Source organism: Phyllobates terribilis, unplaced genomic scaffold (assembly GCF_046119375.1).
Source record: "Phyllobates terribilis strain yellow unplaced genomic scaffold, ASM4611937v1 Scaffold_5__5_contigs__length_657084704, whole genome shotgun sequence".
Classification (NCBI taxonomy): domain Eukaryota; kingdom Metazoa; phylum Chordata; class Amphibia; order Anura; family Dendrobatidae; genus Phyllobates; species Phyllobates terribilis.
The window spans coordinates 9,041,931-9,065,050 of record NW_027362765.1 but is presented as its reverse complement, the minus strand read 5'-3'; the positions used below and the strand labels follow the sequence as shown (position 1 = coordinate 9,065,050).

The 23,120-nt window shown below is 42.9% G+C and overlaps 1 protein-coding gene across 5 annotated transcripts in view; it reads right to left on the bottom strand.

Annotated features, from left to right (window-relative positions):
• Positions 1-1,764: 1,764 nt before the first annotated feature.
• Positions 1,765-23,120, bottom strand: part of LOC141271751 (uncharacterized) — a 32,497-nt gene continuing 11,141 nt past the window's right edge. The window contains exons 1-9 of one of the 5 annotated variants that reach the window (XM_073681851.1): positions 14,270-14,319; positions 10,652-10,724; positions 9,980-10,221; positions 9,090-9,173; positions 8,781-8,960; positions 8,568-8,646; positions 8,387-8,484; positions 8,098-8,188; positions 1,765-3,594 (exon numbers count right to left, since the gene is read on the bottom strand). In XM_073681851.1, the coding sequence (XP_073537952.1) occupies positions 2,225-3,594; positions 8,098-8,188; positions 8,387-8,484; positions 8,568-8,646; positions 8,781-8,960; positions 9,090-9,173; positions 9,980-10,045 (1,968 nt within the window). In that variant the 5' untranslated portion in view covers positions 10,046-10,221; positions 10,652-10,724; positions 14,270-14,319 and the 3' untranslated portion in view covers positions 1,765-2,224. Of the gene's footprint in view, positions 3,595-8,097; positions 8,189-8,386; positions 8,485-8,567; positions 8,647-8,780; positions 8,961-9,089; positions 9,174-9,979; positions 10,222-10,651; positions 10,725-14,269; positions 14,336-23,120 lie in introns of those variants that run through there. The other 4 variants (XM_073681853.1, XM_073681852.1, XM_073681854.1 and 1 more) reach the window with 4 other exon arrangements.

The following is a 23,120-nucleotide window of genomic DNA, read 5'->3' as shown; positions in this document are numbered from 1 at the left end:
TCTATATTTTCTTCTGGAAAAGTATAAAGAAAACAGATGTGTGATGGAGATTACCATTATCAGCTGTAGGAAGAGGGAACTTATTAAAAATTATATTGATGCCCCAACTCTCATACATTCTGCATAATGCCCCTATTTGGATCCATAATTCCCATTTTCAGAAAATTCATAGCAAGTTTCGTTCTCTTATATGGAAAAAGAAATCGGCTAGGATAAAATTTGAATAACTATAAAGTGACACAAGGAATCTGGTGTTTTGGCGATTCCTAATGCACTAATATACAGTGGGGAAAAAAAGTATTTAGACAGCCATCAATTGTGCAAGGTCTCCCACATAAAAAGATGAGAGAGGCCTGTAATTTACATCATCGGTAGACCTCAACTATGAGAGACAAAATGAGAAAACAAATCTTGAAAATTATATTGTCTGATTTGGAAAGAATTTTTTTTCAAATTTTGGTGGAAAATAAGTATTTGGTCAATTACAAACAAGCAAGATTTCTGGCTCACAGACCTGTAACTTCTTCTTTAAGAGACTCCTCTGTCCTCCACTCATTACCTGTTGTACTGGCACCTATTTTAACCTGTTATCAGTTTAAAAGACACCTGTCCACAGTCACACTCCAAACTCCACTATGGTGAAGACCAAAGAACTGTTGAAGGACACCAGAAACAAAATTGTAGCCCTGCACCAGGCTGGGAAGACTGAATCTGCAATAGGCAAGAAGCTTGGTGTGAAGTAATCAACTGTGGTAGCGATAATTAGAAAATGGAAGACATACAAGACCACTGATAATCTCCCTCGATCGGGGGCTCCACACAAGATCTCACCCCGTGGGATCAAAATGATCTCAAGAATGGTGAGCAAAAATCCCAGAACCACACGGGGGGACCTAGTGAATGACCTGCAGAGAGCTGGGACCAACGTTACACAGGCTACCATAAGTAACACACTACGCTGCCTGGGACTCAGATCCTGCAGTGCCAGACGTGTCCCCCTGCTTAAGCCATTACATGTCTGGGCCCATTTGAACTTTGCTAGAGAACATTTGGATGATTCAGAAGAGTATTGGGAGAAAGTCATATGGTCAGATGAAACCAAAGTAGAACTGTTTGGTAGAAACACAACTTGTCGTATTTGGAGGAGAAAGAATGCTGAGTTGCATCCAAAGAACACCATACCTATTGTGAGCACGGGGGTGGCAACATCATGCTTTGGGGCCGTGTACATGAAAGAATGAATGGGGCCATGTATCGTGTGATTTTGAGTCCACACATCCTTCCATTAGCAAGGGCATTGAAGATGAAACGTGGCTGGGTCTTTCAGCATGACAATAATCCCAAGCACACCGCCAGGGCAACGAAGGAGTGGCTTCGTAAGAAGCATTTTAAGGTCCTGGAGTGGCTTAGCCAGTCTCCAGATCTAAACCTTATAAAAAGCTTTGGAGGGAGCTGAAAGTCCGTGTTGCCCAGCGACAGTCTCAAAACATCACTGCTCTAGAGAAGATCTGCATGGAGGAATGGGCCAACATACCATCAACAGTGTGTGCAAACCTTGTGAAGACTTACAGAAAACGTTTGACATCTGGCATTGCCAACAAAGGATATATAACAAAGTATGGAGATGAATTTTTGTAATTGACCAAATACTTATTTTCCACCCAAATTTGGAAAAAATTTCTTTCCAAATCAAACAAATGTGATTTTCAAGATTTGTTCCCTCATTTTGTCTCTCATATTTGAGGTCTACCTATGATGTCCATTACAGGCCTCTCTCATCTTTTTAAGTGGGAGAACTTGCACAATTCGTGGCTGATTACCGTATTTTTCGGACCATAAGATGCACTTTTTTTCCCCAATATTTGGGAGGAAAATGGGGGGTGCGTCTTATGGTCCGAACGTTACCTGCGGTGGTAGTAAAGTGGGATCGCAGGGCCCTCCAGGAACGCGGTGGAAGTAGCGGCGGTGGCGTCGTCGTCAGCGGCAGCAGAGGTGAGCGGCTGGGGCCAGCAACTGTGCCTGGCTGGCGCCGGTGTCGGGCTGTGAGCGGCGTGCAGCCTGAGCAGGTTTCCGGTGTCCGCGGCCAACTTCCTAGAGCTGTGATCTACAGGAAAATGGCCGCCCGAGCCGGCGCATGCGCGGACCGGTAGCTCCGGCGGCCATTTTCCTGTAGATCACAGCTCTAGGAAGTTGTTGAAAAAAATCTCAATGAAAATTTTTTGGATTAAAAATATAAAGAACAGGAAAAAGGCTTCTCCCCTGTGTGGGTTCCCTGGTGCTTAATCAAATCTGATTTCTGGTTAAAACATTTCCCACATTCTGAACATGAAAATGGCTTCTCCCCTGTGTGAATTCTCTGGTGTCTAACAAGAACTGATTTCTGGGTAAAACATTTCCCACATTCTGAACATGAAAAAGGCTTCTCCCCTGTGTGAGTTCTCTGGTGGTTATGAAGATGTGCTTTCCAACTAAAACATTTTTCACATTCTGAACAGGAAAAAGGCTTCTTCCCTGTGTGGGTTCTCTGGTGCCTAATCAAATCTGATTTATGGTTAAAATATTTCCCACATTCTGAGCAGGAAAAAGGCTTCTCCCCTGTGTGGATTCTCTGGTGGCCATCAAGATAGTCTTTCCGGTTAAAACATTTCCCGCATTCTGAACATGAAAAAGGCTTCTCCCCTGTGTGAATTCTCTGGTGCTTGACAAAATCTGATTTCTGGTTAAAACATTTCCCACATTCTGAACATGAAAAAGGCTTCTCCCCTGTGTGGGTTCTCTGGTGGTTATCAAGATGTGCTTTCTGGGTAAAACATTTCCCACATTCTGAACATGAAAAAGGCTTCTCCCCTGTGTCAGTTCTCTGGTGGTTATGAAGATGTGCTTTCCAACTAAAACATTTTTCACATTCTGAACAGGAAAAAGGCTTCTTCCCTGTGTGGGTTCTCTGGTGCCTAATCAAATCTGATTTCTGGTTAAAACATTTCCCACATTCTGAACATGAAAAAGGCTTCTCCCCTGTGTGAATTCTCTGGTGCCTGACAAAGTCTGATTTCTGGTTAAAACATTTCCCACATTCTGAACATGAAAAAGGCTTCTTCCCTGTGTGGGTTCTCTGGTGGAAATCAAGATGCACTTTCTGGTTAAAACATTTCCCACATTCTGAACATGAAATAGGCTTCTCCCCTGTGTGAATTCTCTGGTGCTTAACAAAGTCTGATTTCTGGTTAAAACATCTCCCACATTTGGAACAAAAAAATCTGTTGTCCGCTGTGTGTAATTTTTGATGTTTAAGAATAGACTTTTCAAGGATAAAACTATTTCCATTTTCTGAACGTGAAAATGACTTCTTTGCGTTAGGAGCAGTACGTTTTGTAATGCTTATTTTTTTATTTTGATTTTCCTTAGTAGTCGGTAATGAATCAGAAGACAGGATCTGTTTCATAGGATTAGATGATAGATCTTTGCTGTGAAGGGATGATGGTATATCTGGAGTAATGGCATTCACTTCAATTGTATCCCGTGGAATCTGAAGATCATCTGATTTAAAAATTGAAGATGTCAGCTGTTCCTCTGATCTCCTGGTACAGTCATCTGCTAAGAATAAAAAACATAGAAACAGAAAAAACTGACGGCACTTCCAATACAAGAAATAAGTGTGAACAGTTGCTTACTAGAAGATACCTCCATATACAATTAACAAACAAAGTAGAACTTTATAACGCTAAGTATGTAAATATGAAGTATGAAATATGAATAGCATTACTGCTGTAGAAAATAAAAATAAATGAGAAATCTTAGCGCATAAATTGGCCAATTCATGTGTATCTGACAGGCGCGGTAAGGTGTTTCTCGATGTCAGGACCCTACCAATGTGAATACCTCTCTAAGGGACATCCGTCTGCTTATGTGTGGGAAAGCAAGATCCTACTGCAATTAAAACCACCTGCGGCATAGAGGAGGAGTGCTCAGTCAAAGCTTAAACATAGAAACAGAAAAAACTGACGGCAATTCCAATACAAGAAATAGGTGTGAACAGGTGCTTACTAGGAGAAGCTACCTCCATATACAATTAACAAACAAAGTAGCACTCTGTAACGCTAAGTATGTAAATATGAAGTATGAAATATGAATAGCATTACTGCTGTAGAAAATCTTACTTTCCCACACATAAGCAGACGGATGTCCCTTAGAGAGGTATTCACATTGGTAGGGTCCTGACATCAAGAAACGCCTTACCGCAGCTGTCAGGTACACATGAATTGGCCAATTTATGCGCTAAAATTTCTAATTTATTTCTATTTTCTACAGCAGTAATGCTATTCATATTTCATACTTCATATTTACATACTTAGCATTACAGAGTGCTACTTTGTTCGTTAAGAATAAAAAAAAATTATTTTTGAATAAAATATCCTTGAAATTTAATTTTTGAACATTTCTACTTAAAGTGTCTGTAGAAATGGCAAGTTATTGATAGAATGACAGTCACAGTATAATAGAAAACCTCATAGGATGAACCCGTATAACGTGGTGTTCCAACTGTTTTTTCATTCTGCCTCCAAAATATGGAATAAGAAGCCATTCAAAATTATTATGTAGGCAAAAATGATACCAATAAAAACTTCTACTCATCCATAAACCAATCCAGCAAAATTCGCTCTCCCAAAGTCAAATCTTCCCTTCGCTTCTGAGCCTTGCAGTGTGCCCAAACCATATTTAGCATTATGAAGACACCGGGTCTTCCGTGGACGTAATACTGCTCAGACAACACAGGGTGCGGGTAGAACAGTGTGGTAATAGTTTATTGAACCACAAAGCGGACAATGAACAGGTAAAACAGTCCCAGCAAGTACCCAAGATGGTGCAAATTACAGAGTCCTCACCCTTCCACTGGCACGCCTGGGATAGAACAGCTGCGATTTTGGGGCTTCCAGAGCCGACGACCTGCACCAGTGGCCCCCCGCTTTTGGCTGGCCCCCAAAGAGAGGAGGTAACGACAAGCTTAGGAAACTAGCCAAGAGCAGTGAGGTCTGCGGCCAGGTGAACTGTTTGTTCCTACCTGGATTCTTCAAGACGTCTCTGAGGGTTCAGCAATGGTCAATGGAGCCGATCTGTATTCCTCCAGCTGGGGCCGAAGTCCCCTAAGCTGACATGCTGTAGAATGACACCGAATAGAGGCAGAGACCCCCTTTTTATAGATCACAATTGTCTTTGCAACCATCATTCACGGGTCAAGGGTTAGGGTTAGGGATGAAGGTGGAAGAAGCTCATGACTCATTGTTTGAGCATTTAATCAACTTGCATAGTTTGTCCTCCATTGCTCGACAAATCAACAATTCGCTGGGCTGGTATAATATGAAATTAGTATATTATCAAACAGTATTGCTCCATGTCCCTATCTTGCAAGATTTGCAGACAATAAGTTGCAGTACATCTCAACTCAAGTGTCAACATTCAGTATTATGCAAACAATAGTCTGTGTTAATCAACCAAAGAAGAACACAGGTTAAAAAAGTCAACATAAAAATAAAAAGGTATATTGCTCTTGGCAATCAGAAATCATGTTTGGCATAATTAAGAAGAAAAGCTGTGTTGTCACAAGCATCCATGTATTTGGCATTACTATAGTGACAAGTACCCACTTAATTTACTGTGTGTGTCTCCTGAAGCACAATATGGGCACAATGTTTTGGGTAATAAAATGGCCAAAGTGCAATTTTCACTCTCCAACATCCATTGCGTGCCAATTTCCAGAAAGTGCTGGTGGAGTCAAGATAATCACTACGCCTATAAATAAATTCACTGAGGGTTATAATTTCCAAAATGGAGACACTTTATGGGGATTTCTACTGCTCTGGTTTTCTGCCATTTTGTTATATTAGGGATTCTCCTCATCTCCTCTGGGATCTGCTCCCCCGATGTCCCCTTCTCTCACCAGAAGCCGCCTTATTAATTCTGCTGGTGGCGTTGATGATGGAGGAGATGTAGGAACCAAAAGCTCTGGGCGGCACAGGCTCTGTCCAGCCACTAAGATTAGGGTGCCTGGGACCAGTAGTACCATCCAGTCTGGCAGTATGGGTGCGTGTGCTGTCCAGCTGCAGTAATCTGTGCCTTGCTTCATCCAACTGGAAAGCACCGCACCCTACTAAAGCTTGAAGAATATTGCCGGAGCTGCCAGATACAGCCTTGTCCTCCTCTGGTTCAGTCCTCTGTGCTCAGCTCCCGGCTTGTGTATTTGTTTCCTGTTGTGACCTCGGCCCGTTTACTGACTACTCTTGTGTCTTTTTATTTTGTATTTTCTCTGCCCTCTTGGTTATGACCCGGCTACCTGACTATTCTTCTTGGGGTTAAAGGGTGATGAGAAAGGCAATCCCTGGGATATGGAAAATGGAGTATATATCGCCAAGCCTGTTCGTGGTGGCCATGTTTTGAGCTGCCAGGTGACCATGAACAGCGCCCCCAATACATTGTGTCTGCAAACTATTCCAGCAAGATCTGCATTCCAATAGCTGAATGTCGCTCCTTCCCTCCTTATCCGTGCTATGTACACAGACAGTAGTGTACAACCGTATATAGGGTATTGTCGGGTTCAAAAGAAGTTGGAAAATAATTTGTAAGGTCCATTTGTTTCCTATTATCCTTTATGAAGAATTCCAAAGTTATCACCACATAAAGTGACACACGTCAGATTTGAAAAATGGGTCCTGATTAGGAACACAAAACTGGCTGCGGGAAGAGGTTAAATCAGAGAATTTTGGGCACTAACTACTGAAGTCAAAAACTGTGACTATAGACAATAACACATCTACTGAAATGATCAAACTCAACAGTCTTCATCAGTAAGTAGTGAGTAACTAGTGGTGAAACCTCTCTGGGGTAATTAGAGTATGGGGCTCGGTGGCTCTTAGTAATCTAAACTATCGTAAGGGTCAATATTTTCTGTCAGATGAGTTTCAAGAAGAAATATTAGACTTTCAAAGAGAACTTTTTAAAATAGTGCAGAGCTGAGGTGTCTGAAATTTAGACCTCGGGCATTGGGAAGAGGCAATGGAGACCTATTTTGAAAGACTACCAGGGAGTTACAGAGACACATAAGTGAGGCCGGCCAATCCCACCACAATCAAACTATCATACAAACTGAACCTGTAAAAAAAGACAGATTAAAAGATATGTTACATCCCCAACAATAACATATGTAAGGGAGAGCTCCAACTCTAAACTCACTAAACGCATTCATTTATGGTGGACCATTGGAGCTACTATGAGTCCGGACCAGAAGAGTAGAGAAAGTATTAGCGCCCCCATTTCAGGAGAGATTGTGCAGTAATCTGAATTCCTTGGGATCAAAAACAATGTAATTTATGACGTGGGGTGAATCCATGAAACTATGGCTAGAGCCATGCCAACACATCTCCTGCAGGCGTGAATAAATGTATATTACAGCCATCAGCCCCACACAGCTTAGAGATATATCATGGCACAGGTGTAATGTTTTCTGTATAGTTTATCACAATTCTGTTTGAAGTTAGTAGGTTTGAAAACTCAGGATAAAGGGAAACTCCGCTGTTATTGTACAGAAATTCACACTTGGCCCTCACTGCACATTTAATGTTGTCGATCACAAAAGTGAAGTTTGGTCAGAAAGACTGGACCTGGTCTTGTAGGGACCATATGAGAACATTCAGCAGCACAGAAGGTAGATTCATCTAATAAGATATCAGGCACCTAGTAAGCCAACATCATCATTACCCTTCGCTTCCTCTAAGAGGTCCATCATAATTTTTCTTCAAGTGATTTTCTCACTCGTCAGCACATTCTACGTATGCTGTCATTTGGCTTTGTATTTTACAGATCTGGGCAGGTAACGGACAGCGTCTTCTAATCCCAGGGGGTAGGTGGATTCTCCAGGTTGTAAGTTCTACAGAAAATGTCTTTCACAATCACACAAAGTATGGTGAACATTTTTGGATGGAGGAGAATGTTGTGGTTTAGAGGTAAATGGTGATCACATGATTGTGATAAGGCCAGACTACACCACCGATAAAGCAGCCACAGTCGCTGATTGAGAAGAATCTACATTTAGTGGTTACTACTCACCTGGGTAGTCATATGTAGGAATCTCCTCTTTACACCGCTCATCAGCCCATCCATATGTCTCTGTATTATTAATATGGGTCAGATTTTCACCCTGAAACAAATATTGTAAAAGTCACAGACAGATGGAGAAGTCCCATCTATGATCAGCTCTAATTCTGCCATCTCCACCATTCTCATTACACAAGTATAAAACATATAATACTGGTGGATAAAACAAGACTGAACACAAGACCTTCACAGCCGTCTACACATCATAGGGGAGATCTCATGACACCTTCTCTCCATCTACCTGATGATCCTGAGGAACATTGGGATCTTCTTGTTTAGAGTCCTGTGGAAGAAAAGGATGGGGACATCTGCCTGGTGTTGTCCTCTTACTGGATAGATCTGGAGGAAACACATACAGGGACTGAATTCATTCCTTACATACAGATAATTATAGGCCGTGTGTATTTAGTCCTGTCTATTACCTGGTGATGTGAGGGGCTGGGGAACCTCCATCATTACGTCCTTGTACAGATCTTTGTGTCCTTCTAAATACTCCCACTCCTCCATGGAGAAATAGACGGCGACATCCTGACACCTTATAGGAACCTGACACATACAATGATACAGTCACCCCCCCCCCCCCGCTCCCTTCATAGCATTACTGTATAATGTCCCAGCATTCCCAGCAATGTCACCTCTCCAGTCAGCAGCTCAATCATCTTGTAGGTGAGTTCTAGGATCTTCTGGTCATTGATGTCCTCATGTATCAGGGGGTGAGGTGGAGGCCTTGTGATTGGGCTCAGGGGTCTTCCCCATCCCTCAGACACAGGGTCCTGACAGCACTCACTAGAGGTCTTCTTCACTACTGTGTAATCCTGGTTATGGAGAGACACATTAATAAATCTCACTCCTGACATTTCCAGAGTCCTCACCTCTCCAGTTCTGTTCATCTGTTATTCCTATAGATAAGATTGATGTAATGTGACGCCATCAGAATCTCTCACCTCTCCAGTAAGCCGGAAGAGGATCTCTATGGTGAGATGCATTATCCTCTCCGCCATCTTCTTTCTGTCTCTATCCATTCTTCTCTAGGAAAATTATATAGATAAATTGTTAGTATCTCATATTGTGGGAATCTGAGTGGATTAAAGATGAGTTTGTGTAAAATATAAAATTTTGTGTAATAAAAAAATTAAATAGCATTGTGATGCTGGTATAAAGCAATAATGTGGTGGAGCTCTTCATACATGTTGAGGTCAGATAGAGATACCTATGTGCTATCAGTTGGGATTACGGAAGTTATAAAATAATTCAGATACCGTATTTTTCGGACTATAAGACGCACTGGACCATAAGACGCACCTAGGTTTTATTAAAGAAAATAAATATTCACTGCTCCCCATGCCCATGGGCGTGTGGAGCAGTGAATATTCATTTTCTTTAGTAGCGGGCACACTGTGCCTGCAGTGTGGCTGCTGGTATGTATGGCACCCTTCATCCCTATAAGTATGGTCCCCCTCATCCCTCTTCTTGGTATGTATGGTAATCATTAGTAGCGGGCACAGTGTAGGCTGCAGCAGGCGGCTTCTGCCTCCTGTGCCCTGCTACTCTGTCACTGTCGCTCCCCCCACATCTCCCACCACCCACAGCCACAGTATTTATGTATATCGGACTATAAGACGCACCCCCAACTTTCCTCCAAAATTTTGGAGAAATAAAGTGCGTCTTATAGTCCAAAAAATACGGTAATTTAATAATATAAAGAACGCAACAGTCTTTGTACAGCCAATAAAATATGTTACTGGTTTATTTATTTCCACAATAAGTTCTGGAAAGAAAAAGTCCAACAAGCTCATCTGTAATAATACCAGCCCATAGCAGTGCCCATCTCCACCTTGCTAATGTCTGAGTTGAAGTCGAGGTCTGTGCCCATTACTGATCCAGCCACGCTCCCATCCATCTGGTCTGTCAAGAGTCACTCTCATCAGTCCATAAAACCTTTGAAAAATCTGTCTTCCGATATTTCTTGGCCAGGTTTTTTCTTGTGTCTTGTTCAGTGGAGATTGATATTCAGCCTCGGCCTTGTCTCTGAGCATTGAACATCTTGTACTTCAGGCCTCCAGGGAGGCTGCAATTCTGGAATACGACAGTACAAGAGGATAATATCTTCCTGGTCGCTTCACGTTTGAGTCTCCTGAAATTTTTTGCAGTTAATGCTATTCTTTTTTTTTTTTTTTGTGACCCTGTAGAGTTTTGAAGGTTGTGTGGTCACTTCCCAATATCTGAGCAATTTAAGGAGTGCTGCATACCTCTGTAAGACTTAACCATTTTTGAGATTTTATAATCAGTTAAAACTCTTTTTGGCCCATTTTGCCTGAGGAAAAGAAGCTGCTTAATAATTCTACACAACACCTGGTCTACTTCATCCAATAAACAAATGCTTATATAGCTTGCATTTGGAAAATCTGCATAAAAATGACGTTATGGTCAAAATATTCACTTGCCTAATAATTGCGCGCACAGTGTATGTTTCTAAGTGATCAAGAAAACTATTTTTTATTCTCACCTGCTATAAGCTATGGGTGCAATGTTCAGGAATCACCCCTCAATCCATAGAACGTAGATTCCACATCTCACCCCTGACAAAGCCAAAAAGTGAAAATAGTTGGGTAATATTCTGAAGCTTGTCTCCATTGTGATTATGATATGTTATAAGCAAGTTTAAATCTTTCAGTTATTTCAGTGTGTATTAGGGGTGCACTGTTTTATATGGTAATACAAAAAGAAACACTGGTATGGTGGCACCTAGCAGGGTGCAGTGCATGCTCAGGAGTTAAGTTCTGGTGTTACAAGAAATAAATGATTACAACCATATCCTGTAGATTACAGCAAAAGAGAAGAGCGACCCTATTAGTGGTGTGGGGCACTAAAACTATGGGGGTAACAAAGATGAGGATCATTACTGTATATGGCGATGAGAGCCGGGGCTAATACTCTATAGAGCACTATAGATGGTTATAGCACTATGTGGAAGTGCAGAAAAATTGGGGCAGGACAAGGAGAGTAATGAAAAATATATATATAAAAACGACAAAATATAAAAAACCACAAACAATAATTTAGTTTATATCACCCCCCCCCCCTCCCCCACCAAGTAAATAGCAAAATGTAATACATTGAAAACATTATTCGGTATTGCCATGCATGTAACTGCCTGAATTAATAAAATTTTGAAATATTTTTTTCCCTTATAGTATAAATTCAAAACACTAGGAATAATGGTTTTGATCACCACAATTCCACATTAAAATGTAATAAAAAGCTATTAAAATGTCATATTTCCTCCAAAATTGTAACAAAAAACGAAGAAAACAAGAAATAATTATTGAAACTGGTCCATCGATGGATGAGAGTTACGGGTCTCAGAAAATGGCGACACAAAAAAATTGTTAAGATTACATTTTCAGCCCTGGTGACATCATAACTGTAGCGCATTAGACGGCTTCAGTCAACCACTGATCTCAGAACTGATGCCAATTTATTCAGTATGAACTGTTGAGCTCAGTGACTGGCTGCAGTTGTCACACGCTAAAGACATGACATCACCACTGCAGCCTATAAAGAAGACCCGAGCAGCAGCAGAGAGCCGGCGCTGGAGCAGGGGAAGGTGAGTAATACTGATTATAGTATTTGTTACACAGGCTCGTAGATTGTGTACAGAACACTGATAGGAGAATCCTCTTCTATGATACTCCTCTCTGCTGGTACAGGGCACATTGTGATGTTCAAAGTTGTAATAAGCCTTAGCCTGAGGACACAGGAATAATGATGAGATGGCCTGAGAGCAGAGAGGAACGCTGAGGAGAAGGTCTGATGGAATAGAGGAACGCTGAGGAAGCAGCCTGATTGCAGAGAGGAATGCCAATAAGATGGCCTGACGTCAAAGAGGAACGGTGAGGAGATGCCTTGAGGGTACAGAAGAGAGCTGAGGAGACGGCCTGAGGGTAGAGAGGAGCGCTCAGGAGACAGCCTGAATTTGGAGTAGAGTGTTGAGGGGATGGCCTGAGGTTAGATATGAGCACTAAGGAGGCAGCTAGAGAGCAGAGAAAAAAGGAGATGGCCCAAATACAGAGAGGAGCGCTGAGGAGATGGCCTGAGAGCAGAGAGGTGCACTGAAGAGACAACCTGAGGGTAGAAAGGAGCACTGGGGAGACAGCCTGAGCATAGAGCTGAGGAGACAGCATGAGTGTAGAGAGTAGCGCTGAAGAGACAGCCTGAGCGTAGAGAGAAGTGCGAAGGAGGCAGCCTGAGAGAAGAGAGGGACACTGAGGAGACAGCTTATTTAGAGAGAAGAGCTGAGGAGACTACCTGGGAGCATAGAAAAGTGATGAGGGGACAGACTTAGTGCAGAGGGGAACACTGAAGAGATGGCCTGAGAGCAGAGAAAAGCACTGAGGGGATTGCCTGAGGATAGAGGATCGCCGGGGAGTTTCAAAGAGGAGCAATGACGAGATGACCTGAGAGCAGACAGGAACGCTGAGGAGACAACCTGGGAGCAGAGGGAAGCACTGAGGAGACGGCCTGAGAGCAGAGAGGATCACTGAAGAGATGGCCCGAAAGCAAACAAGAGCGCTGAAAAGATGGCCTGAGAGCAGACAGGAGCGCTAAGAGTTGGCCTGAGAGCAGACAGGAGCGCTGAGGAGATGGCCTGAGAGCAGTGCTGAAGAGATGGAGTGAGAGCAGAGAGGAGAACAGAAGCGATGGCCTGAGAGCAGACAGGAGCACTGAGGAGATGGCCTGAGAGCTGAGAGGATCGCTTAGATGGCCTGAGAGCAGAGAGGAGCGCTTAGATGGCCTGAGAGCAGAGAGGAGCGCTGAGGAGATGGCCTGAGAGCTGAGAGGATCGCTTAGATGGCCTGAGAGCAGAGAGGAGCGCTTAGATGGCCTGAGAGCAGAGAGGAGCGCTTAGATGGCCTGAGAGCAGAGAGGAGCGCTTAGATGGCCTGAGAGCAGAGAGGATCGCTGAGAAGATGGCCTGAGAGCAGAGAGGAGCCCAAGGAGATGGCCTGATAGCAGAGAGGAACATGGAGGAGATGGCCTGAGTGCTGAGGAGATGGCCTGAGAGTAAAGAGGAGCGTTGAGGAGACCAACAAGAAAATGCAGAGGAGATGATCTGAGGATAGAGAGGAACACCGAGGAGACGGCCTGAGCGTGGATTTATAAGAACAAGAACAACTTAGGTGAGAAATATGATGGGAATCTTAACAGAAAGTTGACGGAGCTCATTATAGTCAGTGGTGACAGTTGGACTCCGCTCCTGGGCATCTAGTGATGAATCCATCTCCAGTCTGTTTTCCATTGCTCTATTCCTACAAAGTAACAGAACAATGGCCGGATTTAGCAGTAAACACAGCCTTAGTCCGGGGTCCCACTAGCGTATGGCATCCGTTGCGAGAGCATTGGATGTGATATGCTAATGACATTCGGCTCCTGCTCTGCTGCGAGAGGGAGCCGAATGTCAGTGCTCCATGCTGCGATCCTCTCTCATGGAGAGGATCGCAGCATAACTGAGGAGGGGACGGAGAAATCAATTTCTCCATCTCCTCTGCAGTTGGCATCGGTGGGTATCGCACTGCACTCGGGTGTTATCTGAGTGCAGTGCGATGTTTCACATGCACCCATAGATTATATGGGTGCGTGCAATCCGATTCCAGCATGCAATCGCAGCATGCTGCGATTGTTTTCCAGCCCGATCGCAATCTGATCGGTACTGTAAAAAAAAACGCAATTGAGCACAGAAACATGGGATTAAATTGGTCCGAATGCAATCCGATTTTTTATCGGATTGCATTCGACCAATTTAATTGCAAGTGAGAGCGAGGCCTTAAAGGGGTTGTCAATTTACTTTATGTTTTCAAGGTAGAATTAAATGGTAATGGGTGTGGTTAGAGGAATGGTTATGGACGTGGCCTAAGATGTCATGATGTACAATCTATCCCTCTTTATCTTCTCTGACAGTTGGGAGGTCACACAAATGTAGAAATCTAATTTAATTAATGCAATTGCAATGTGTGAATAAAGTCTATAGAGAGTGTGAGCCCCAATGGGGACTGTGATAGTAATGTGTGTACAGCGCTGCGGAGTATGGTGGCGATATAGACAATAATGGGGACTCTCCACATACCTCCACCTGCAGAGCCGCCACCACATATATGGCTGTTCTGTGCGCACAGGACCTGTGATGAGGTCAGGGGTCACATGATCAGGGGACTCAGTGGATGCAGGACTCTGCTGTACTCTGTAGGATGGAGCGTGTACAAGTGTTTAGTGTGTGGTGAGCGTCTCTATTAGGTTATAGGCCAGACACTATGTACCACACTTATCTGTGTGACTGGCGCCCTATACCGGCCTTATCCATCTGCACTTATACTACGCAGCCGCCCCTCCATGAACCGACGGTGTGCCAGTGGTTGTTTCATCTATTTTGCACCTGTGCTGCCTCCGCCTTTATCATGGGGACTGTTGTGTCCTGCAGTGTATTTGATATTGTGTCTGTCACGATTCCTCCACTCAATGTGTCTTGGACGCAGTGACTGACAGCTCAGTCATCTAATCTAGTGCAGGGACGTGCTGAGCTGTCAGTACTTTGATTGACAGCTCAGCCGTCCAATCTGAGACTGGGAGGTGCTGAGTTTCCTTCAGGTGTTCCCTGTTCCTAGTGATTAACCTGCTACTTAGCTGAGCTGTCAGTCTCAGATAGCTGCCAGTTGTACTGTTCAGCTCAATGTGGTCTGTTCCCTCTGTGCTTTGTGCTCTGAATTCAGACATTCTGATCTTCTGCTGCTGGACTCTGGCTTTCCCTATTGACTACCCATTTGTATTACCCATTTTTGCCTTGACACACGCTGACCTTGGAATTCTGACTCTGGACTGTGACCTGACTAGGAAGATTTATGGTGGGCACTGTCATGCTGAAGACAAGGATGAGAAGGTGTAGAAAAATAACAAACATATTAAAAGATAGCAATGTGTTTCAAAATCGATCTGATATCTTCCTCGGGTCATCATAAAGCTTTTTTTACCTCATTTTTTTGCCTCCTTCTATCAACTTGAACAGTGGAGAAGCAGTCTATACGAGGAATATCATTGTGCTACTTCTCTCATCACAATTGTGCCTGACCGGCTCAACTCCACCAGGTGGGAAGATTCCATCGACCCTTCCCTGTTTCTTATCTCCAGGACTTCACCATGGAGCTACATAAACTTCTATGAAGTCGTCATGCCCAGGTCAGGAGACCCACGGCCAGTCCATACATTGCACAGACGTCTAAATGAACCTTTAGTATTATTGAGCACAATAACTTTGGAGGGGAACAAAGTTGAGCATTATTATTGTCTATGGCAATTGGGGGAGGCGGGTGTATTACTATTACCGCAGGGCTTGCCTGGGCAAGGAGGCATCTGCCTGTTGGCTCCCTCACAAGAGCTGACCCTCTGTGTGGTTACATATACTGTAAGCCTGTCTATATGTGGGTGTATGTACACTGCTCAAAAAAATAAAGGGAACACTTAAACAACAGAATATAACTCCAAGTGAATCAAACTTCTGTGAAATCAAACTGTCCACTTAGGAAGCAACACTGATTGACAATCAATTTCACATGCTGTTGTGCAAATGGAATAGACAATAGATGGAAATTATTGGCAATTATCAAGACACTCTCAATAAAGGAGTGGTTCTGCAGGTGGGGACCACAGACCACATCTCAGTACCAATGCTTTCTGGCTGATGTTTTGTGCACTTTTGAATGTTGGTTGTGCTTTCACACTTGTGGTAGCATGAGACGGACTCTACAACCCACAGAAGTTGCTCAGGTAGTGCAGCTCATCCAGGATGGATGTCAGCGTAGTGTCCAGAGGCGCTACCAGGAGACAGGTCAGTACACCAGGAGACGTGGAGGGGGCCGTAGGAGGGCAACAGCCCAGCAGCAGGACCGCTACCTCTGCCTTTGTGCAAGGAGAAACAGGAGGAGCACTGCCAGAGCCCTGCAAAATGACCTCCAGCAGGCCACAAATGTGCATGTGTCTGCACAAACGGTTAGAAACTGACTCCATGAGGGTGGTATGAGGGCCCGTCGTCCACAGATGGGGGTTGTGCTCACAGCCCAACACCGTGCAGGACACTTGGCATTTGCCACAGAACACCAGGATTGGCAAAGTTGCCACTGGCGCCCTGTACTCTTCACAGATGAAAGCAGGTTCACACTGAGCACATGTGACAGACGTGACAGAGTCTGGAGACGCCGTGGAGAGCGATCTGCTGCCTGCAACATCCTTCAGCATGACCGGTTTGGCAGTGGGTCAGTAATGGTGTGGAGTGGCATTTCTTTGGAGGGCCGCACAGCCCTCCGTGTGCTCGCCAGAGGTAGCCTGACTGCCATTAGGTACCGAGATGAGATCCTCAGACCCCTTGTAAGACCATATGCTGGTGCGGTTGGCCCTGGGTTCCTCCTAATGCAGGACAATGACAGACCTCATGTGGCTGGAGTGTGTCAGCACTTCCTGCAAGATGAAGGCATTGAAGCCATGGACTGGCCCGCCCGTTCCCCAGACCTGAATCCAATTGAGCATATCTAGGACATTATGTCTCGCTCCATCCACCAACGTCATGTTGCACCACAGACTGTCCAGGAGTTGGCGGATGCTTTAGTCCAGGTCTGGGAGGAGATCCCACAGGAGACCATCAGCAACCTCATCAGGAGCATGCCCAGGCGTTGTAGGGAGGTCATACAGGCACGTGGAGGCCACACACAATGCTGAGCTTCATTTTGACTTAAGGACATTACATCAAAGTTGGATCAGCTTGTAGTGTGTTTGTTCACTTTAATTTTGGGGGTGACTCCAAATCCAGGCCTCCATTTTTTAATAAATTTGATTTCCATTGATGATTTTTATGTGATTTTGTTGTCAGCACATTCAACTTTGTACAGAACAAAGTATTCAATGAGAATATTTCATTCATTCAGATCTAGGATGTGTTATTTGAGTGTTCCCTTTATTTTTTTGAGCAGTGTATGATAAGGTCTGCACATACAGTATATGTGCTTTTTATATATTTATGTGTCTACTACAAAAAAAGGATACAACTTTGTCAATTACGTGCTGTTTATATGGTATATTTTTTTAAAGGAAAAAAACAATGACGTGGATATGATTGTGTCTTATGATGTAAGAAAAAGCAGGTTATGCCGACATGATGTTTTCATATGTTTGTCATTAAACTCATCTCCTCTCCATCATGTCAGGTTCCCCAGGCTTCCCAAATAATCCCCATTATGATTCAAAGACTTATGTACACACTACCTATCAGTTTTTTTAGGTGAATTAAAAAAATAATTGGTGTGTGGGGACTTTACTATATGACCGTCGTGTAATGTTCACTATTGATATAATCACAATGCTGCTTGAATGCAGCACAATTATGAGAACAGCAGTTTCCAAGCCACGAGCTTTGTATTCTATAATTGTTGTGGTGTCAATATACACACGTGGTCAAAATTATTGGTACCCCTCGTTTAATGAAAGAAAAACCCACAATGGTCACAGAAATAACTTGAATCTGACAAAAGTAATAATAAATTAAAAATCGATGAAAATGAACAAATGAAAGTCAGACATTGCTTTTCAACCCTGCTTCCACAGAATTTAAAAAAAATTAAACTCATGAAATAGGCCTGGACAGAAATGATGGTACCCCTGAAAATAATGTGACAAAAGGGACATGTTAAATCAAGTTGTGTCCACTAATTAGCATCACAGGAGTCTACAATCTTGTAATCAGTCAGTGGGCCTGTATATAGGGCTACAGATACTCACTGTGCTGTTTGGTCACATGGTGTGTACCACACTCAACATGGACCAGAGGAAGCAAAGGAAAGAGTTGTCTCAGGAGATTAGAAAGAAAATTATAGACAAGCATGTTAAAGGTAAAGGTTATGAGACCATCTCCAAGCAGCTTTATGTTCCTGTGACTACAGTTGCACATATTATTCAGAAATTTAAGATCCATGGGACTGTAGCCAACCTCCCTGGACGTGGCCGCAGGAGGAAAATTTATGACAAATCAAAGAGACGGATAATACGAATGGTAACAAAAGAGCCCAGGATAACTTTTAAAGAGATTAAAGGTGAACTTAAAGCTCAAGGAACATCAGTGTCAGATCGCACTATCCGTCGTTTGATCCAAAGTGGACTTCATGGGAGACGACAAAGGAGAACACCATTGTTGAAAAAAAAATCATAAAGCCAGACTGGAAGTTGCCAAACTACATGTTGACAAGCCACAAGGCTTCAGGGAGAATGTCCTATGGACAGATGAGACAAAAATTGAAGTTTTTGGCAAGGCACATCAGCTCTATGTTCACAGATGGAAAAATAAAGCATATCAAGAAAAGAACACTGTCCCTACTGTGAAACATGGAGGAGGCTCATTTATGTTCTTGGGCTGCTTTGCTGCATCTGGCACAGGGTGTCTTGAATTTGTGCAGGGTACAATGAAATCTCAAGACTATCAAGGGATTCTAGAGAGAAATGTGCTGCTCAGTGTCAGAAAGCTTGGTCTCAGTCACAGGTCATTGGTCTTGCAACAGGATAATGACCCAAAACACAGCTATAAACACCCAAGAATGGCTAAGAAGAAAACATTGGACTATTCTGAATTGGTCTTCTACGAGCCCTGATCTAAATCCTATTGAGAATCTTTGGAAAGAGCTGAAACATGCCGTCTGGAAAAGGCAACCTTCAAACACGAGACAACTGGAGCAGTTTGCTCATGAGGAGTGGCCAAAATACCTGTCGAGAGGTGCAGACGTCTCATTGACAGGTACAGGAATCGTTTGATTGCAGTGACTGCCTCAAAAGGTTGTTCAACAAAATATTAAGTTAAGAGTACCATCATTTCTGTCCAGGCCTATTTCAGGACTTAATTTTTTTTAAAAATTCTGTGGAAGCAGGGTTGAAAAGCAATGTCTGACTTTCATTTCTTCATTTTCATAGATTTTTAATTTATTATTACTTTTGTCAGATGCAAGTTATTTCTATGACCATTGTGGGTTTTTCTTTCATTAAACAAGGGGTACCAACAATTTTGACCACGTGTGTAGCAGTCTTAATTGTGTTACTGTATCTACTGTACATAGTGCGTATGGATGTTATTATTTCTATGCAGTAAGTTTTCTCTGATCATATATATATTGTATATACACAGTAACCTTTTTGTAAATGTATATCAACAGTAATCTAGGTTCTGTTACAGTCTGCTTCTAATAGGCTTGGTTCTGTTCCTGTATCTATGTAGTAAGGTTGGTTTTGTTCCTGTAGCCGTGTAGTAAGCTTGGTTCTTGTACTGTAGCTGTGTATTAAAGTGCACCTGTCAGCAGGATTTTGCTCAGTAAACCACAAACATTGACAGGTGGGCTAAGTTACACTGATTAAAATGATACAGTGGTTGATTACACAAGAACCACAGGACGGATTTAATCTTTACTTTCAGTTTGGAGAAAATAATATGCTCGTGCTTCGGGGAAGCCTGTGAGGTGGGCTCTCTCTGGTACTCACATATTCTGGTGTATATATATTCATCTGTATGCTCTGGTGTATATATATTCATCTGTATGCTCTTATGACATCTCACTGACCTGCCTCCTATTTTACCTAGCTCCATACTACTAGATGTATTATGTAAAATAGGAGACAGGTCAGTGAGCTGTCATAAAAGCATACAGATGAATATATAAGAAGAGCACCAGATAGACCCCACCCCACAGGCCGCCTTGAAGCACGAGCATATCATTATCTTCAAACTGAAAGTAAAGATTACACAAGAACCAGAGGACGGATTTAATCAACCAAGGTATCATTTTAATCAGTTTAATGTCTCCCACCTGACAATGTTTGTGGTTTACTGAACACAATCCTGCTGACAAGTGCGCTTTAAGCTTGGTTCTGGTACTGTAGCTATGTAGTAAGCTTGGTTCTGGTACTGTAGCTATGTAGTACGCTTGGCTTTCATATCCTATTTATTCAGTAGGTTTTTTTTTTACCATATCTGTATAGTCTGTTCAATCATGGGTTTGAGATTACATTACAGATACAATCCAAACATGAACACAAAACCCCTGCTCCTTCTTTAACTTTTTAAGGACCAGGCAACTTTCCTTTTTCACCTTTCTGATTTTTCCTCCCCTTATTCCAAGAGCCATTTTTCCATCCACATAATTGAGGGCTTGGTTTTTGTGGGACGAGTTGTACTTTTGAATGACGCCATCCATTTTATCATGTGATACTGGACAGTGGGAAAAAAATTCCAAGTGTGGGGAAATAGTAAAAAGAGCACAATTTTTTTTTTTTTAGAGCGTCCATTTTATGGTAAAAATAACCTGAAAGCATGATTTTCCGGGTCAGTACGATTATGCAGATACCAAACACGCACAGTTGTTGTTTTATTTAAGTGGTGAAAAAAATTCAGAAATTTGTGAAAAGAAAAAAAGTGTATTATTTTTATTTCCTAATTTTTAACCCCTTTAAAGCCCATGATGTACTAATACGCGTCTGTTCCCTGGGACTTAAGAGCCTCACTTGTATTAGTACGTCATCGTGATCGCGCGCGCACACAGGCTGTGCAGGCGCGATCGCCGCCAGGTGTCAGCTGATTGTCACAACTGACACCCGGTACTATGTGCAGGGAGCGGTCCCGCACCGCTCCCGGCACATTAACCCCCGCAATGCTGCGATCGAAGGCGATCGCAGCATTGCGGTGGCTAAGGGGAGGTGATCGCAATACTCACCTCCTCTTCCGGCCTCCAGCGTTGTCTGCCGCGGCTTCCCGGGTGTTGCCATGACGACCCGATGTCGTGACAACATCCGGGTCACCAGACAGCAGGAAGATTTTTTGGTCATGTTCAGTGCATGATCAAACAATCTTCTCACTGTGCAGCGCTGACTGCCTGCATGGCACAGGGATAGTGCTGCATTCCTGTGCTATGCAGGCTATCAGAATAAAAAAAGTAAAAGTCCCATAGTGGGACAAAGTAAAAAAGAAAAAAAACTCTCAGAAAGTGAAAAAAAAATTGTAAAAATATTTAAAAAAAAAATAAAAATAATCCACCAAAAATAAAAATATAATGTATCCATCTATTAATATTATTATGAGTAACCCCTTCAGTGAACACGGTAAAACAAACAAAAAAAAAACGAAGCAAAAAACAATGCTTTATCATCATAACGCCAAACAAAAAATGGAATAACACGCGATCAAAAAGACGAATATAAATAAAAATGGTACCGCTGAAAACATCACCTTGTCCTGCAAAAAACAAGCCGCCATACAGCTCCATCATTCGAAAAATCAAAAAGTTATAGCTCTCAGAATAAAGCGATGCAAAAAAATATTTTTTTCTATAAAATAGCTTTTATTGTGTAAAAGAGCCAAAACATAGAAAAACAATATAAATGTGGTACCGCTGTAAACGTACTGACCCAAAGAATAAAGCTGCCTTATCAATTTTACCACACGCGGAGTAGAATAAAAAAACGTAAAAAAAAAAACTATTCCTGAATTGTTGGTTTTTGTTTATTCTGCCTCCCAAAAGCTGGAATAGAAAGCGATCAAAAAATGTCACGTGTCTGAAAATGGCACCAATAAAAACGTCAACTCATCCCGTAAAAAACAAGCCGCCACATGACTCTGTCGGCCAAAATATGGAGAAATTATAGCTCTCAAAATATGGCGATGCAAAAACTAGATTTTACAAAATATGTGTCTTGTAGTGTGTGACAGCTGTCAATCATAAAAACCTGATATCATTCTGGTATCTCTGTAGTCGCACCGACCCGAAGAATAAGGTCGTCTAATCACTTATACCGCACTAGGAATGGCGTAAAAAATAAACGCTAGGGCTGGGTTTGGGGTTAGGGTTGGGCTAGGGTAGGGTTAGGGTTGTTTTTTTTGTTTTTTTTACTTTTGAAAAAAAAAAGATGACGATATGGCAACTAGTGTTGAACGCAAGTGCTCGCTACTTGAGTTTGCATCGGGTGCTCGGGTATGCATTGAGAATCGCGGGTGCTCGAGTCTCCGCCCCATATGCTTCACGGCCAAAAAAAACCTTGCGGGGATTGCCTGCCATGCACGAGCAATCCCCGCATGTTTTTTTTGGGGTGTCTAATAACTGTGAAACATGCGGGCGGGGAATCGAGCATTTCACTTGAGCACCTGTGATACATGGTGCATACCTGAGTACCCGATGCAAACTCAAGTAGCGAGCACTTGCGCTCAAGACTGATGACCACTTATTCAATAAGATAACCTAATGTCATCAAATTCTGTGTCGTACCTCTGGGTTCAAAATGTTCACTATACCCCTTGATAAAATCCTTGAGGGGTGTAGTTTCCAAAATGGGGTCACTTGTGGGGGGTTTCAACTATTTAGGCACATCAGGGGCTCTCCAAATGCGACATGGCGCCCGTTCTCGATTCCAGACGATTTTGCGTTCAAAAAGTCACACAGTGCTCCTTCCCTTCTGAACTCTGCCGTGCGCCCAAACACTGTATTTTCCCCACATATAGGGTATTGGCGTACTCAGGAGAAATTGCACAAAAGTTTTTGGGGTCCATTTTCTCCTCTTACCCTTGTGAAAATAAAAAAATTGGGGCTAAAACATCATTTGTGTGGAAAAAGTTTGATTTTTTTTATTTTCACGGCTCCATGTTATAAACTTCTGTAAAGGACTTGGGGGTTCAAGGTGCTCACCACACATCTAGATAAGTTCCCTGAGGGGTCTAGTTTCCAAAATGGTGTCACTTGTGGGGGGGGTTTCCACTGTTTAGGCACAGCAGGGGCACATCCGCTAATTATTCAAGCAAATTTTACAATCAAAATGTCAAATGGCGCTCCCTCCCTTCCGAACCCTGCCGTGCGCCCAAACAGTGGTTTTCCCCCATATATGGGGTATCTGCTAACTCAGGAGAAATTGCACAA